This window comes from Rhinoraja longicauda, chromosome 11, assembly GCF_053455715.1.
Source record: "Rhinoraja longicauda isolate Sanriku21f chromosome 11, sRhiLon1.1, whole genome shotgun sequence".
Taxonomy (NCBI): Eukaryota; Metazoa; Chordata; class Chondrichthyes; order Rajiformes; family Arhynchobatidae; genus Rhinoraja; species Rhinoraja longicauda.
This window is the reverse complement of record NC_135963.1, coordinates 18,612,634-18,628,743: the sequence shown is the minus strand read 5'-3', so window position 1 is coordinate 18,628,743 and position 16,110 is coordinate 18,612,634. Positions and strand designations below refer to the sequence as shown.

The 16,110-nt window shown below is 39.1% G+C and overlaps 1 protein-coding gene across 2 annotated transcripts in view; it reads left to right on the top strand.

Annotated features, from left to right (window-relative positions):
* usp24 (ubiquitin specific peptidase 24) overlaps window positions 1-16,110 on the top strand; it is a 147,301-nt gene that overhangs the window by 108,090 nt on the left and 23,101 nt on the right. For both annotated transcript variants that reach the window (XM_078408399.1, XM_078408398.1), the window contains 10 exons: window positions 3,125-3,228; window positions 4,677-4,790; window positions 7,432-7,528; window positions 8,972-9,088; window positions 9,919-10,008; window positions 10,398-10,500; window positions 12,329-12,429; window positions 12,752-12,868; window positions 14,653-14,718; window positions 15,181-15,247. In XM_078408399.1, coding sequence (XP_078264525.1) covers window positions 3,125-3,228; window positions 4,677-4,790; window positions 7,432-7,528; window positions 8,972-9,088; window positions 9,919-10,008; window positions 10,398-10,500; window positions 12,329-12,429; window positions 12,752-12,868; window positions 14,653-14,718; window positions 15,181-15,247 — 976 coding nt within the window. The remainder of the gene's footprint in view (window positions 1-3,124; window positions 3,229-4,676; window positions 4,791-7,431; window positions 7,529-8,971; window positions 9,089-9,918; window positions 10,009-10,397; window positions 10,501-12,328; window positions 12,430-12,751; window positions 12,869-14,652; window positions 14,719-15,180; window positions 15,248-16,110) is intronic.

The following is a 16,110-nucleotide window of genomic DNA, read 5'->3' as shown; positions in this document are numbered from 1 at the left end:
GCCGAGGCGGAGGGACAGGTCTTGCAACAGAGCACATAGGAGGTACAACGCGCTCTGCAAAGGGTCAACCCACGCAAGGCTGCAGGATCGGATGGAGTTCAAGGAAGGGTACTGAAGGACTGTGCTGAACAGCTGGCTGAGGTATTCACCAGGATCTTTAACCTGTCATTATCTCTGGCTACGGTCCCCAAGTGCCTGAAGTCGGCTATCATAGTTCCGGTGCCGAAAAAAGCCAAGATCTCCAACCTGAACGACTACCGCCCGGTTGCCCTAACGCCGATAGTCATGAAGTGCTTTGAGAGGCTGGTCCTCTCACACATCAAATCCAGCATCCCTGACTCACTGGACCCACATCAATTTGCATACAGGGCAAATAGATCCACAGAGGACGCCATCTCTCTGGCTCTTCACACTGTCCTGACTCACCTAGAGAGACAGGGCATGTACGTGAGGATGCTATTCATAGACTATAGCTCCGCCTTCAACACGGTCATCCCCACCAAGCTCATCACCAAACTCCACCAGCTAGGCCTCAGCTCGTCATTATGTGACTGGATCCTGGACTTCCTGCTGGAACGACTGCAGGCAGTGAGAATGGGCCCGCACCTGTCCTCCACTATCACCCTGAGTACCAGCACGCTGCGTTCTGAGCCCCATGCTCTACTCCCTCTTCACACACGACTGTGTTCGTGCATTCGACACCAACACCATTGTCAAGTTTGCAGACGACACAACGGTGATCGGGCTTATCACCAACGGGGATGAAACAAACTATAGAGCAGAACCTGGCGGACTGGTGCTCGGATAACAACCTGTCCCTAAATACCACCAAGACCAAGGAGCTAATCATCAACTTCCGTAGGTCACATAACGGGGAATATGCCCCGATCTCTATCAACGGGGACATTGTGGAGAGAGTGTCCAGCTTCAAGTTTCTGGGCACTCACATTTCGGAGGACCTAACATGGTCCAATAACACTGCTGCGCTGGTCAAGAAGGCACAACAAAGACTGTTCTACTTAAGAACACTGAAAAAGTCTGGTCTACCCCAACAGCTGCTGACGACCTTCTACCGCTGCACCATAGAGAGCATCCTAACACATGACATCCCTGTGTGGTACCTCAGCTGCACGGAGGCAGAAAGGAAAGCTCTGCAGCGGGTAGTCCATAGAGCACAGAGGGCCATCGGAACACAGCTACCAGACTTGGAGGGCATCTACAACACACGATGCCTCAGAAAAGCCACCAGCATCCACAAAGACTCTTCACACCCCTGCAACAGTCTGTTCGAACTCCTTCCATCGGGCAGACGATACAAGGCCTTTTACGCCCGCACCTCCAGACTCAGGAACAGCTTCATCCCCAGGGCCATAGCTGCTATGAACCGGTCCTGCTGAGCCGGATGGCCACAACGCATAGATCAACTTGCACTTTACCCTGTCTAAAACTGTTACAATTGTTTCGTTTCGTTGGGTTGCTGTTGTCTAAATTACTTAAATTATTGCATCGTATGGGAGGCGCATTCCCAATCTCGTTGTACCCCTGGGTACAATGACAATAAAGATATATTGTATTGTATTGTATGAGATATTGTTCCTCCTAGTTTGCATTTAGCCTCACCCTGGCTATTGAGGAATCTGGGGTTAGAGGTTGGTGTGGAAAAGGGAAGAGAATTAAAATAGCTAGAAACGGGGGGATCCAGATAGCCATGGCGGGAATAGCATAGGTATTCAGGAAAACTGTTGCCTAGTCTCAAGAGTCATGTCAAGAGTGTTTTGTTGTCATATGTCTTAAAACGAATGATGAAATTCTTTCTTGCAGCAGCACAACGGATATGTAAGCAACGTAATCTGTAAAGACCATAATAAACAACAAAAAAGTTCCATCTATCTATATATATATATATATATTTATTTATTTTTTAAAGATAGACCCAAAATGCTGGAGTGACTCAGCAGGACAGGCAGCATCTCTGGAGAGATGGAATCAATAGTCAATAGTCAATAGTCGTTTATTTGTTACATACACATAAATGTGTAGTAAAATGAAACATTACCCGCAGTTGAACAATAAGACCAATAAGATTAATCAATAAAAATGCAATAACACATACAATCACAACTAACACCAAACAAAAAGAAACATCCATCAGTGAGTCTCCTCCAGTCCCTCCTCACTGTGATGGAAGGCCAAAATGTCTTTTTCTCTTCCCTTCCGTCTTGTCCCGCGGTCAGGCTGTTGGATTTGCCACACACGCACATTTGTCTGTGCAGTTCGGAGCTTATTTGGAGGTTGTAGTGTTTAATAGCCTGGTAGTTGTAGGGAAGAAGCTGCTGAACCTGTTTTTCCTGCTCCTATACCTTCTTCCCGATGGCAGGAGTGAAATGAGAGTGTGACCAGGGTGGTGTGGGTCTCTGACTATGTTGGCTGCCTTTGTGAGGCAGCAACTCCTGCAGATCCCTTTGTTGGTGGGGATATCAATACCTGTTATAGACTGGGCAGTGTTCACCACTTTTTGCAACCTTCTTCGTACCTGATGCATTTAAATTGCCAAACCAGGCCACGATGCAACCTGTCAATATGCTCTCTGCACCCGCAGAGGCTCAATCGTATTTGTTCACATACCGAATCTCCTCAGTCTCCTAAGGGAGTTTGGTCTCACCAATCTAGAGGGAGCCTCATTATGAAACGATGCCCCATTCCACTCCTTCACCTCTTTATACTAGCGATATGGCCTCAACTCGTTCAGTCCAGTTGAAGGATCTCAACCTGAAAAGTGATCTTTTCATTTCCCTTGATTGATGCTACCTGACCTGTTGAGATCCTCCAGAAGCTCTCCTTTTTTCATCATTACCCTATGCTTGCATTGAATAATAGATAGGATTACTACTGTTGTCTTGTGGATATGGTATACCAAGTTGATGCCAGGCAAGTGCTCCAAAGAAAGTTCACGTTTGCTTGTTATAAGAAATAATGGAACCTTGTCAAAACTGTTAAGAGAAATGTGCACTGTTTTCTCCTTTCAGAACAAGTTCAAATTTAGCCCATATTCTAATAAATTAAATATTTTAATTTTACATTCTCCTTCATGTTTTTCTCAGTTTGATGCTCTTTTGTTCCACAGACTAAACTAAAGCATCCAATGTACCAATCCATGGCAAAGATTGGCATGAAGCTTGCCATCGAGTTTCTTTTTCAAACCTATTTGCGAACCAAGAAAAAACTCAGGTATGAAATTTAGGGACAACTGTTCAGTTAACGACACTGCTTTAGTTTGCTTTTTTATCTCTCCAAACACTTCTGCAGGTGACGTAAGAAAACAAACTAAAAGAGAGTCGTTAAAGAGTTTTTGTTTGAAGGATCATTGATTTATGAGCAGGAATACTTTTTTTCTCCCTTTTCCCAGTCTCATATTTTGTTATCTCAAGTTTGTCATAGCATGAAACTTCAAGTCAGATAAGAAACAGGAATTAGATTGTACATTGCAGAGAAAGGTTTAGTAAGTGGAAGTTTGTTTTATATCAGCTACCAGCCAGTGACAGAAATGCAGGGTATTTAAAAGCAGCTTAAAGGGGGTAAAATGTATGTATTTTCTTCTAAATGTTTTGGATTATTATTCATTAATAAAAAAACATTCAGCTCATCTGGTATTTAACTGCATTTTGAACTTGTGCAAATAAGTCTTTTAAACTATTAATTGGTGGTTCGTTCCAAATGTTATAGCACAGTTAATCACAGGCTGGCAAGTTATCAGATATTGTGACGCTTAAAATTTCAGGGAGTCAACATATTCCATGTTCTTTTTACACAAATATGTCAAAAAGCAGAGATTTATGACGTCTGTTTATAAGTTTCGTTTGTCCTCCATCCTGTGCTACATTCCAGAAAGTGAGTCACCACTGCTGAAAGAAAGTGATATTCTTGGCTTGTGATATATTCTGTTCCTAATTACAAGCACTTGTTTTAGAGTTAGCAACGAAAATCCGTGTTTATTTTCTCAATTCCTGCAGGTTAACTGCCATTGTAACTAATTTTAACCAACAGTTTGGAGGACAACAAGGTGGCGTGCTGCATGCCCGAGGCAGTAAAATTAATTACATTAAAACTTTGCTCTATAGTTTATGAACTCAATCTTGGTATTGTTTTGTTTCAACAGAAATTGTGTTAAACTTCCATGGCTGATAGAATTCTTCCAAATAGTAGCCAACGAAAATGAATTATTAAAATATTTTTTTTTAATTTAAGTAGCAATCATCACAATTTTATCCTTCAAAGATTGCAACATCATCTGGAGAAAAATAAAATCGTAATTGTCTAGTATTTGGCAATGTTTCAAAAATGTCTGTGTAATTAATTATACATCAGTCATGTTATGCCATCTTGGAGAGGTTGTGTTTCCACCAAGCTTCCTATTTCAAATTGGACAGCCTTTGATTAAGGAATTTTAAACTGAAAAATGGTTCCATTAGAAAACTAAATTTCTGTTCCTAATATAAATTGAGCACTATAGAGGCAACGTGCCCACATTTGGATCTATGTGTGGCTCCTGTGGATTTTAAACACACCAGGAGGCACCAGATGTAGCCTTTTGTATGTGGAACTGACTCTCAATAAATATGTTTAAGATAATTGGTATGGTGAACTTTCAGTGTGGACTCTAATTTTTATTTTAACAGGGTGGACACAGGAGAATGGATAACTCTCATCGAGAGGTTGCTTACAAACAGCTGTGATGCCTGTCAGTGGCTAATTGAATTCCTGGTTGGGTCAGAGGGCCGAGAATTGATAAAGTGAGTCAATTCTCACTGCAATCCAAGAATTTTGTTAAAATGTGCATTATTTTTGATGCATTATAGAGGACCATGGAATTGTTATATTGAAACTGAACTAGGTAAATGGATGGATAACTATTCTCAAAGTCCAAAACCAGAAAAAAGGTTTTCAAGTCCTTGCCTTTCACCCTACTACCCTCTCCATCCAGCATATCATCCTTTGTCTTTTCCATCAGCTGTAATGGGATCTCACCACTAGCCACATCTTCTCCTCTCCACCCCTTACCGTCTTACACTGGGACCACCCATTGTGACTTCTTGGACTGCTCCTTGCTCAACATCATTCAGGGATCTAAAAGCTGAGGCAAAGATTTACATGCACATCCAATCTCATCTTCTGCATTCGGTGCTCCTAATGTGATCTCCATATCGGCAAGACCAAATGCAATTTAGGTGACGGGTTAGCAGAGCACCTGCGCTCCATCTGCATTGGCATCCCTAAGCTCTCAGATGCATGCCATTTCAACCATTACTCCCAATCAGAAATTCTAATTTAAAGCAGCTAATGTAACAAATATACACTGGATTAGATTACTTCTCTGGAAAGATAGCATAACACAATTATGACATTGCATCAAAACTGATTTATCTATCTAATTTTGTTTCTGTTTTTCTCTCCATTGTTGCTGCCCAATATTTATAGCATTTTCTGGTTTTATTTCATTTTTTCCGATTTCTGCTTATGGTAAATACCACTTTAGTTGTCACTCAAGTTTTAAATCTTTATTGAACTGAGTGATGTAAGAACAGGTTCTTAAAACGGAGAGATAAGGGGAGAAATTATCAACACCTTTCTGCTTCAGATTTCTGTATCACGTTTATAAAAACTATTGGATATACAAATGCCTTTAATATTTAATGTTGTGGATACGGAAACAATTAGACTGGGCGTAATTGGAGTCCTAGAGTAAAGATTGAACATATCAATCTTGCTGTTATTCCTTCCAACCCATCATTTAATCAGATGATTTTTAATATTTCTATTGAGATTTAAAAAAACACAAATGTATTAATTTAGATGTAGTAAAATATCTTTGAGTTCTTCTGAATATATTACACTAGTTAATATTTAAATACATTGTGCAAATTACTAATATCTAGAGACAATAAATACATCAAAATGTAATTCAATTATATTTTAACTGTAAATCAAAAATCTAGAAACTTGAAATGAAAAAAAATAATGCTGGAAGCATTCACAGGTTAAGCAGTATCTATAGAAGGGAAACTCTTCACATAGTTGCTGCTGGGCCTGTTCAATATTCCCAGTATTTTATACCATATGTTAAGGTGGAGAATATGTTTGTTTTTGAAAGTAAGAAACCAACTGCATTCAAAGGTCAGATTTGCAGTTAAATGCCTGAGTATTCTTTGAGATTCTGTGTGTAAATATTTAGCAGGTAACAGGTAGAGTCTTATTACTGAAGGTGGTTCTTGAATGAGTTCGAGTTTATGATTGGCTCATTCACTCGTATGGTAACAATGAGGTAACATCAGCCCATCTCTGTTCAAGGACATTTAGACTAATCTTTCACAATGGGGTGGGGACAGGATGTGTATGGATTGCAAACTAGCTAAGGCATGTTATTAAATCAAACATTTGAAAGAAAGCAAAACCAGGCTTCTTTGATTCCAACAGACCTTAGTTTTTCTGAGCTTTGTGGCACATTGGTGCACTTTTTCATTTTACTGTACATAAATATTATCAGTATCTCTCAAATTATGTTAAAAATCTTAATCCCGTCAGTCTCAGGAGTTTTGGGTATATTTGATAGTGAGGTCAAGATTTATAATTCCTAAAGCTGCATGAAATTTTCTTGTGTGATCCTAATAGATAAAATTCCTCCTTTCTCATCCTTGCTCTGCACATTCTAAAATTTAACAAAACAAATCAAATGAAAAATAAGAATGCTTTACTCTGCACTCTGATGTTCCTGAGACAGAACTTTGGATCAGCACTTTTTTGATTACTGCTAAGTGAATCTGTATTCTTATTTAATGGCAATGCACTGATCAGTAATACTGATTATTGATTTACTTCCACCATTCAGACGTCCAAAGTATTTATGAAATGCCTTTCCATCTTTGAGCATCTTTTTAATTCCTTACTTTATATTACATAAGTCCATCTGAAGATTTATTTCAAAAAGAAAGGCAATTTGACAGAGAAGGAAAAGGCAGAGGTCAAATAAGAGGTTTTGTAGCCCTAAATATCAACGTCTGATAATATCTGCAGTTTTTCCAAACATTGCGTGTCCCACTATCTGCTATGCCGTGGCATAAACTTGCAATGCATTTACGGTATCATGGTCCTTGTTCCTTCATTTAATTTGCCCCAATCTCTTTCTAAGCTTCTAATAATACATATTCATTTATTATAGCCATTTTCAAAGGGGAAACCTTCCTTCACTCCTGTCCTCTCCATCCAGCTCTATCACCATTTCATTTGCTTCATTTTTCCATCTCCCTCCTCTCATTTCTACTGATTCCTACATCTTTGCTTGGGTTGTTATTAGAGTTAGGATAGTATCTGAAAATGTGAAACAACAATAATGTGGTCCACTTTGCTTTTCTCTGCATGTGCATCCGTGCCTACAAGGATTTTCCTGCTGGAGTGCACTGTCCGTGAGGTCCGTGTAACTGTTGCTACCATTCTAGAGAAAGCCCTTGAGAGTGCTCTGCTTTATCAGGAAAAGGTTAGTAAATGGCATGTATAGAAAGCTAAGTGGTAAATGGTTACATTGTCTTAAAGGTCATCTCAGGTCTTCCCAAATTGGTTCAGTGTTGGTATAATATTTGTTCAATTGTCCTGAACCACGATTACAGACTGCTCGATTAAAAGTTTTGGCAAGGAGTTGATTGTTTATTAAAACGTTAAATGATTGAAAATAATGAGTACATGTACTTTTGTACCTTACATGTTTCATCTCGCTGGTTTTATATTTTTTCCAACCTAAGCAAAAAAGTCAAGCATGCTATAGTATGATTTTCTTTTTATGACATTGAATAATAACAAAATTACCCCATTTTAAGGCCTGTTCCAGCATTGTTATTCCAAGAGCAGTGTTGCTTGCCCTGAACACCACTGACAGCTATAGAATATTTACCTTCAATGTGGGTGTCAACAAAACTTGCTGTAAAATAATATCATATTGAAGAGAGTAGTTTTAGTGGATTCATAATGTACTGTATTTAATAGCACTGCTAACTCGCCTATAAAGCTTTTATATTTCACTGAGATCTTATCCAACACTTCCTCGCAACCCTTCAGAATGTTGGTACTCAGGGAGCGTGCAAGTGTGTAGGTGAAGGTGGGGGAAGGAATGAATCACGGGAGAGTGGCTGATTTTGGATTGGTGCCAGGCATATTTTACAGGCTGTGCAGCCGAGTCATAAAGTCATGTGATAGGAGTAGAATGAGGCCATACGTCCCATCAAGACTACCCCTGCCGTTCAATCATGGCTGATCTATCTCTCCCTCCTAATCCCATTCTCCTGCCTTCTCCCCATAACCTCTGACACTTGTACAAATCAAAAATCATCTGTTTATCTCTGCCTTAAAAATATCCACTGACTTGGCCTCTCCAACCTTCTGTGGCAAAGAATTCTACAGATTCACCACGTTCTGACTAAGTAAATCTCTCCTCATCTCCTTCCTAAAAGAACGTCCTTTAATTCTGAGGCTATGACCTCTATCCTAGACTCTCCCACTAGTGGAAATATCCTCTCCACATCCACTCTATCCAAGCCTTTCACTATTCTGTATGTTTCAATGAAGTCCCTCCCCCCCCCCCATCCTCTGTGCAACAGTGGTTGTGTAATTTGCAAAGATTTTAATCTGCATTTCAAAACCTGTGTACACTGCATCCACTTTATTCCCTGCGAATGGATGCAACTCATTAATTTGTGTCCCATTGCACACCAAGTAAGTTGTGTGATCCATACCAAATGCCTTGCTGATCAGAACAGGACCATCATATACAAAAAGTGTGACAGCTCTACTGTATAGCTGAAAGGGTAAAGAAATAGCATGGAGCATTATGGATTACATTCCTGGACATTATTTCCACCTATGTTTAATGATTTTGTCTGTACTTTAATATGTTTTGAAAATATCTAAAGAAAATGTCTTTCTTCAGCTGAAAGGATTGGACCAGTTGCTGGAGGTACTGCTTGGCTTACTTGATAAGGATGTAGCTGAAAATTGCAAAAACTGTTCCCAGTACTTCAACCTCTTCAACAACTTTGTACAAAAGGTAAAGTATGTTCTTTGTCTATTTTGTGCTGTCAGAAGAAACTAGGTGAATGACTCGCAATATAATCCCTACCATTACTTTCAAGCCAGAGGATCAACCTTGGTTCAATAAGGGATACTGAAGTGGTGTCCCTGCTTCCATCATCAATCTCTGAATTTGGTCATAGAGTGATAGTGTGGAAGCAGGCCCTTCGGCCCAACTTGTCCACACCGGCCGACATGTCCCAGCTACACTAGTCCCATCTGCCAGCACTTGGTCCATATCCCTCCAAACCTGTCCTATCCATGTACCTGTCTGTTTCTTAAATGTTGGGATAGTCCCAGCCTCAACCACCTTATCTGGCAGCTTGTTCCATACACCCACCATTCTTTGTGTGAAAAAGTTACCCCTCAGATTCCTATTAAATCTTTTCCCCTTCACCTTGAACCCATGTCCTCTGGTCCTCGATTCCCGTACTCTGGGTAGGAGACTCTGTGTATCTACCCGAACTATTCCTCTCATGATTTTATACACCTCTATAAGATCATAGTCATGGTCATAGAATTATTTTGTTCCAAGTCAATTCTGGTCAAGTCATCATGCAATTTGTGTCGGGTAGGTGTGGGAGCAACATAAGTGAAGAAAAGGCAATATAGTCTACAAAATTAATAGATTTTCTGCTTACTCTTTTGGAACAACGTACTTTGCCTCTGATCAGTTGTGCCTTGCTAGTTGTGATTGTGAACCTTTCATCCCCCGGCCAAGATATATTTTTCAACATTATACCATTTTAGGCAAACTGCAATATTTATAGTATTTTGCTGCTAAGTCCAATTTCCTTCTGCCCTCAGGGTTTCAAGGCCTGCCAGCTCTTATTCAAACACTCAGCATTCAAGCGTATGCTTTGTTTTCTCCTGGGTCCATCAAGGCAGAACAATCAAGTAAGTGTAGTGCTCCATTAGAATATTGTTAAAGTTGAGGCCTCATTAATGAATTCTGTGTATATCTAAATGGTTATTCTTATGTTGGCCGTTGACCTTTTTGTACATATACTCTGATCAGGTACCTCTTTTAACTGCTTTCCATTCTCCAAAGAGGGAAACAATGTTACTAAATAATTGATGATTCGCACAAAATCAATAAATTTGTGGCATTGCTTCCCTTTTAATTAAATTTTGCGTTCTTTAACCCGTGAGGAAGAAAAATCAGTCCACTAGTTACTATTTTAAATAAGAAAAATTGTTCTCTTTAAAGTTTTGTGAAAACATATGAATCCATCGAAATAACGTCTTAAGAGTCCCACATTAAGATTGTCTTTATTTTCTATTAGAATCGGCGCTGGAGTTCTGCACAGGCCCGTGAATTCTGGTATCTTCATATCACTTTGGCATCATTAGTCCTACATACCGACATTTCATCTCAACTCACTATTGGTAAGTTAAGTTTCTTTGTAGAGATTGACTTACCTTCAATTAAATATTCCCAAACAAATAGAGATTCATTATTCAAAGATTCTATGGGCACATGGACATTTTAATTCACTGTTGCTCCAAAATAAGAAATCATTAAACAGTAAGGTTATGAACCATGGCAAGGAGTTGAAAGCATGATAGAGATAAAGCATTGGAGACCGAACAATGGCAGTTGTTTAGCAAATTGATGGAACTGGTTAGTGGATGTTATCTCAGGATATGGTGAATGGAAACATCATGATTGGTTATTGCAGTGTTGGCGATTGTGTGCACTTTAACAGGGTGCATGCAAAATGTATGTATTGCAGAAATAATTATATGGGGAAAGCGAGGTGATTGGCGAGGGTGAGTTCAAAGGCAACACAAATTTACAGCATAACCAAATGCAATGCAAATGTGAGTTATTTGAGCACATAAGCATACATGATAGATTACAGTGAAACTGCTTCTGAATAAATCGCCTCAGTATTTTTCAGCAGATCAGGCAGCATCTGTGGAGAGGAACAAGTCAATGCAATGTGAACCTGTAATTTCGTCCCTTTCTGCAGATGCTCCCTGATTTGAATGTTTCCTGTATTTCCTATTTTTATTTTGCATTTCCAACATTACTTTCATTTTTAATCATTTTAATTGTTTCCTTGCTGGATAAAATTCAGTCATGTTGGGTCTTGTCTGCTGCCTCTGTGAAGCCATTTTGGAGGATGGAATCCCTGGCAAAATTTATTTTCTTAAATCCAGGATTTTAATGTCAGTTTTGCATTGCATCTGCTACCTGTCAAATGTCCCGACAGTAAATAAATTGGTTAAACACAAGCATTTTATGGTATTTTGAAATGACTTTACTTATTTAAATATATGCTTCTAAATGCATCTAAGAGAACCTATCAAACCTGGGGACGGCATGCGACAGCGCCCGCAATAAGCAACGATACCTGGTGACAAGCCAGCTGTCGCCGAGAAATTTCAAACCGGATGTTTTCTCAGCGACGCGCCGAGATCCACTACAATTTTTGGAAGACTCCTCACGATCATGCCCGCGACACCCCGGCGAACTGTCGGCGACAGCCTAGTCTCCGGCAGTCGCCTTAAAATCGCCTAAGTGGGACATGCCGTTTAGGTTGGAACCCTTCTTCAGACCTGAAAATTGGTCCCAACCCGAAACGTCTTCTATCCATTTTCTCCAGAGATGCTACCCGACCTATTGAGTTACTCCAATCACCTTGTGTCTATCTTTGGTATAAACCAGCATCTGCAGTTCCTTTTTATTAAATACTTCATGTAGTTGTCAAATACAATTGGTTAGTTATTCACCTCTTAAGAATCTGCCAGAATGGAACACTGTTTCATTCTTGTTCCTGTTCTTAATTTCTCTTCAATTTTGAAATTTAAGATGAATTTTGATTCATACCGTTCACACATTTATTTAGCACCAATATCAAACCATCAGCAAGGAAAGAATCTAAGCAAACATTTTGCTTCTTATGCCAGGCTGCATGAGATTGAAACAGCCAGAATAGATTGTCTTTAACCTCTTTATTCCCTATTAATAGTTCTTGATTCTGTTCAAAAGCTAGCAGCATCGGGAATAAAACATGTAAATTCAAACTCGGATCCTTGATCAACTACTTCAAATGTGGACTGCTCGAATTTGAAAGCATTTTCATTGCTGAATACAAACTATTCACTTCATTTTAGTTGGATATTTTATATTTGGGAACAAAGGAATTCAGGTGGAAAATGGTGAATTAGAAGGATATAGGATATATTAAATGTTTTTTTAAAATTCAAGATCCTGGGCCGTATAAGTGGCATTCACCAACTCCACAAGTACCATTGCATCAAGATGTGGAAACTCTCTTCAGACCTGAAGGACAAGCTTACCTGCTTGAGGTAATTTTTTGTAGTAATTGTCTGTTTTTTATTGTGGTGCTTTATCTTTCAAATAATACAGGGAAATTAGTTAGGGATGTTTAAGATCAAATTAGTTAAATGGGCTGAAACACCTTCCATGTTGAATACCTATTTGCAAGGTGGCAGTTTCCATGCGCAAATGCAGAAGGCTATTTCTTTTTTAGATACGAATCTCTGCAAAACGGAAAAAGAAGAAAGTTAAAATTTATGGTGCAGGGATTATGAAAACGTATGTTCCTGTTTGTGGTAAATTCATGAGAGGCAGTGATATTTTGAGTAAGTTCTACTTTTATCATTTCAGGTTATGTATGCTATGCGGGAGCTGACTGGATCTTTGGCTGTGCTTTCTGAAATGGTGACTTACTGCTGCTTCTGCAATGAACATTTCTCATTGGTGCAGGCGTTACAGACCATTAAGGTAAATGAGTACTTGGTGATTTAATGTTTTCATTTTTTCACTTCCTAATCTTAGAAGCAAGGAACACAGTTGAAACATTCTGTCTCTGCTCCACTTGCAGAACAGTAACTGAAAATAAGGAATTGATCAAGTTCTTTAACCTCATCCACATGGTGGCAAATTGGTTCGCATTCTGACTCGTCTTGCATTTTCAACTGTGTTGTAATGATGGCAAATTGTTACCAAACTTGATCTTGTGATTTTCATGTTTCGCCATTTCTATGTGGAGCCAAAGAGCAGGCAAATACTATTTAGTTCCTAGAATCTGTTTTGTCATTCAATGCATGCAATGGAGCATGGCAATTTTACTGGAAATCTATTTCTAGGAAGGAGTGTTTGATCACCATTCCATCTTTAGGGGGAAATTGAATAAGTATTTGAAGTGGAAGAAAATTAAAATACAAAGGCAGTGCAAAACCCTCAGCATTGCTCTAAAGTTTCAGCCTGGATTTATGTGCTTGTCCCTCAAGGAGAACTTGAACTTTCAACTCAAAATGGGGCAAGGGTGTAAAAGCTGGGTCAACTCATCAAATAATTTCTGCTTATTTGTTTACAGTTTTAATTGTTGATTCTTAAGTATCAGTCTAGTTTAGAGACACAACATGGAACCGGGCCCTTTGGCCAACTAAGTCCATGCTGACCATCGATCACTTGTTCACACTAGTTCTATGTAATCCCACTTTCTCTTCTACGCCCTTTACATTAGTGGCAATTTACAGTGGCCAATTGACTCCAAACGCACATCTTTTAGATATGGGAGGAAACTGGAGCACCCAGAGAAACCTCACGCAGTCACAGGAAGAAAATGCAAACTCCACATGGTCACTACCAAATTTCAAAACTTTGTAAACATTTTTAAGGGCAATTGACTTTTATTCTATCAGTGTACAAAAAGTTTCATGTTTGGAGATTAAAGTATGAAGTTCTCACTGTGAAGCTATTTGGAACCTGTTGATTGAAAATTTAAACAGCAAAATGTGCATTGTCCTTGTTATCCACGAGAGAAGGGTGGAAACTCGCCTTATTTTAAAACAAAACATGTATATCACTAAGGTCCCTCTTTTGTACCCAATGCACCAATCAAATAAACAGAAGTACAATGTGACCTATAATGTTTTAAAAGCATTTTGTGCATTAAAAACAAAACGTTATTTTCCTTCAGATAATTAAATATTTTAACGTGAGCTAACATAATTTGTACAGTTGTGCAAACAACGATTCTGCTCTATCAGGACAGACATCCAGTAAAGAACCACTGGGCACCAGTGGCCTGGAAACTGATTACAACATTTATGATTTAGGCAACGATTGATCCCTCTGTGTACATGTATATAGATACTCAAAAACAAATTCAATTGTCCAGTAACCACATGTACATAGATCTGGGAATAGCAAATCAATGGACAATGACTACAGAATCTAAATTCATTTAATACTCATCTAGGATTAGTTTCATTACGTTACATAAATGAAGTTTATATAGGTAGTTGAGGCTGGGACTATTCCAACGTTTAAGAAACAGAAACATATATCGATAGGACAGGTTTGGAGGGATATGGACGAAGCGTGGGCGGGTATGACTAGTGTAGCTGGGACATGTTGGCCGGTGTGGGCAAGTTGGGCCGAAGGGCCTGTTTCCACACTGTATCACTCTGACTAAATAAGTTTATTAGATGCTTGCGAAAAGAACAACCTATCTCCACAAAATGTAATTCTGAAGATAATGTATGCTTTGCATTGTGCAGATCCAATTGGAGATGGCTCCACCACATGAACTAAAGAATATCTTCCAGTTACTGCATGAAATCCTGGTAAGTAAGGGAATTATCAGTGCCTGCCATAGCCTTTTTTGTTAGAAAAAGCATATGTAATAGTGGGCATGACTCTGCAGTCCTGAGCAGGTGCGCAGACCCCAAATGGTCAAAGTTATTGGTGGCGCTTATACTTATCGCCCATAACCACCTTGCAGTTTAAATCACTATTTGCCGGTGTTTGACCAGATTGTTGAGGATAGAACAGATCAAATGGGGGGGAACAAATGAAGTCAGCTAAAAATCTGAAGAGAAAATAAGTTGATTTTTAAATTAAATCGATATTTTAATTTTTAGTTTTTTGCAATGGTAATCAGATGACCCAATAACAGACTGGCAACCAAACAGGACTAACTTGTAGTCTGCAAAACTAAACGACAACACATCAGCAGCCTGCTCACAATAGTGAAGAATCATTCTGTAAAAGGCTAATAATATTTTTTCTTTCACCCTGTTATCAAGGTCATTGAAGATCCATTGCAATCTCGCCGTCTGAAGTTTGCTTTTGAGTCGGAGAAAGGACTTTTAGGTACATCTTTGTTATCTAGCCCACTCCATCCGATCCTCCAATCTACCTTGTTGGAACTTGTACTTGTAATCTGCACTTTCTCTATAGATGTAACAAAATATCATGCACTTTCTTTTTCTTTTTTTTGCACTACCTGTTGGACTTGTGTATGGTTCAATTGTACTCATGTATGATAGAATTCTAGTTCTTTGTCGTTCATTTGATATGATTTGCCTGGATAGCACGCAAGTCAAGTTCCACTCAGTATTGCAGTACACTTGACATTAATATGGCAATACCTACAAACCCAGCTCCCTCTATTCGATTTTCCACTAAAGGCGGTTATCTGCAGTGAGGTCCAATCGTGCAGCAATAGCGACTCTTTAGTGCCTTTCTCAGTTCACGTTTTCTGTTCATCTTTACATTAACAATAGTAACTTGCATTTATATATCAAGGTAGGATGTGTTACTGGGGAACTGATTTAGTGGCGGTGGTTTCAGGAGGAGTGTGCAAAAGCTTTGTCAGAGGTGGAGTTTATGGGAAAGAAGCGGATGGAACATAATAATATGTAGGGAGGAATTTCAAAGCTGATAACAGAACCAGTGAAAGAAGAGATGCACTAAACCACAAATTGAGAAATTATATTTTGAAGAATGGGGTATGTAAGATAGATGATACTATCAAGTGATATAAGCTAAGGATGAAAAATTTTAATTGAAGCTTTATTGTTGAAACATATAGAAACATATTAAATTTTTAAGGGGTTGGAGAGGCTAGATGCGGGAAGATTGTTCCCGATGTTGGGGGTGTCCAGAACCAGGGGTCACAGCTTAAGGATAAGGGGGAAGTCTTTTAGGACCGAGATGAGAAAACATTTCTTCAC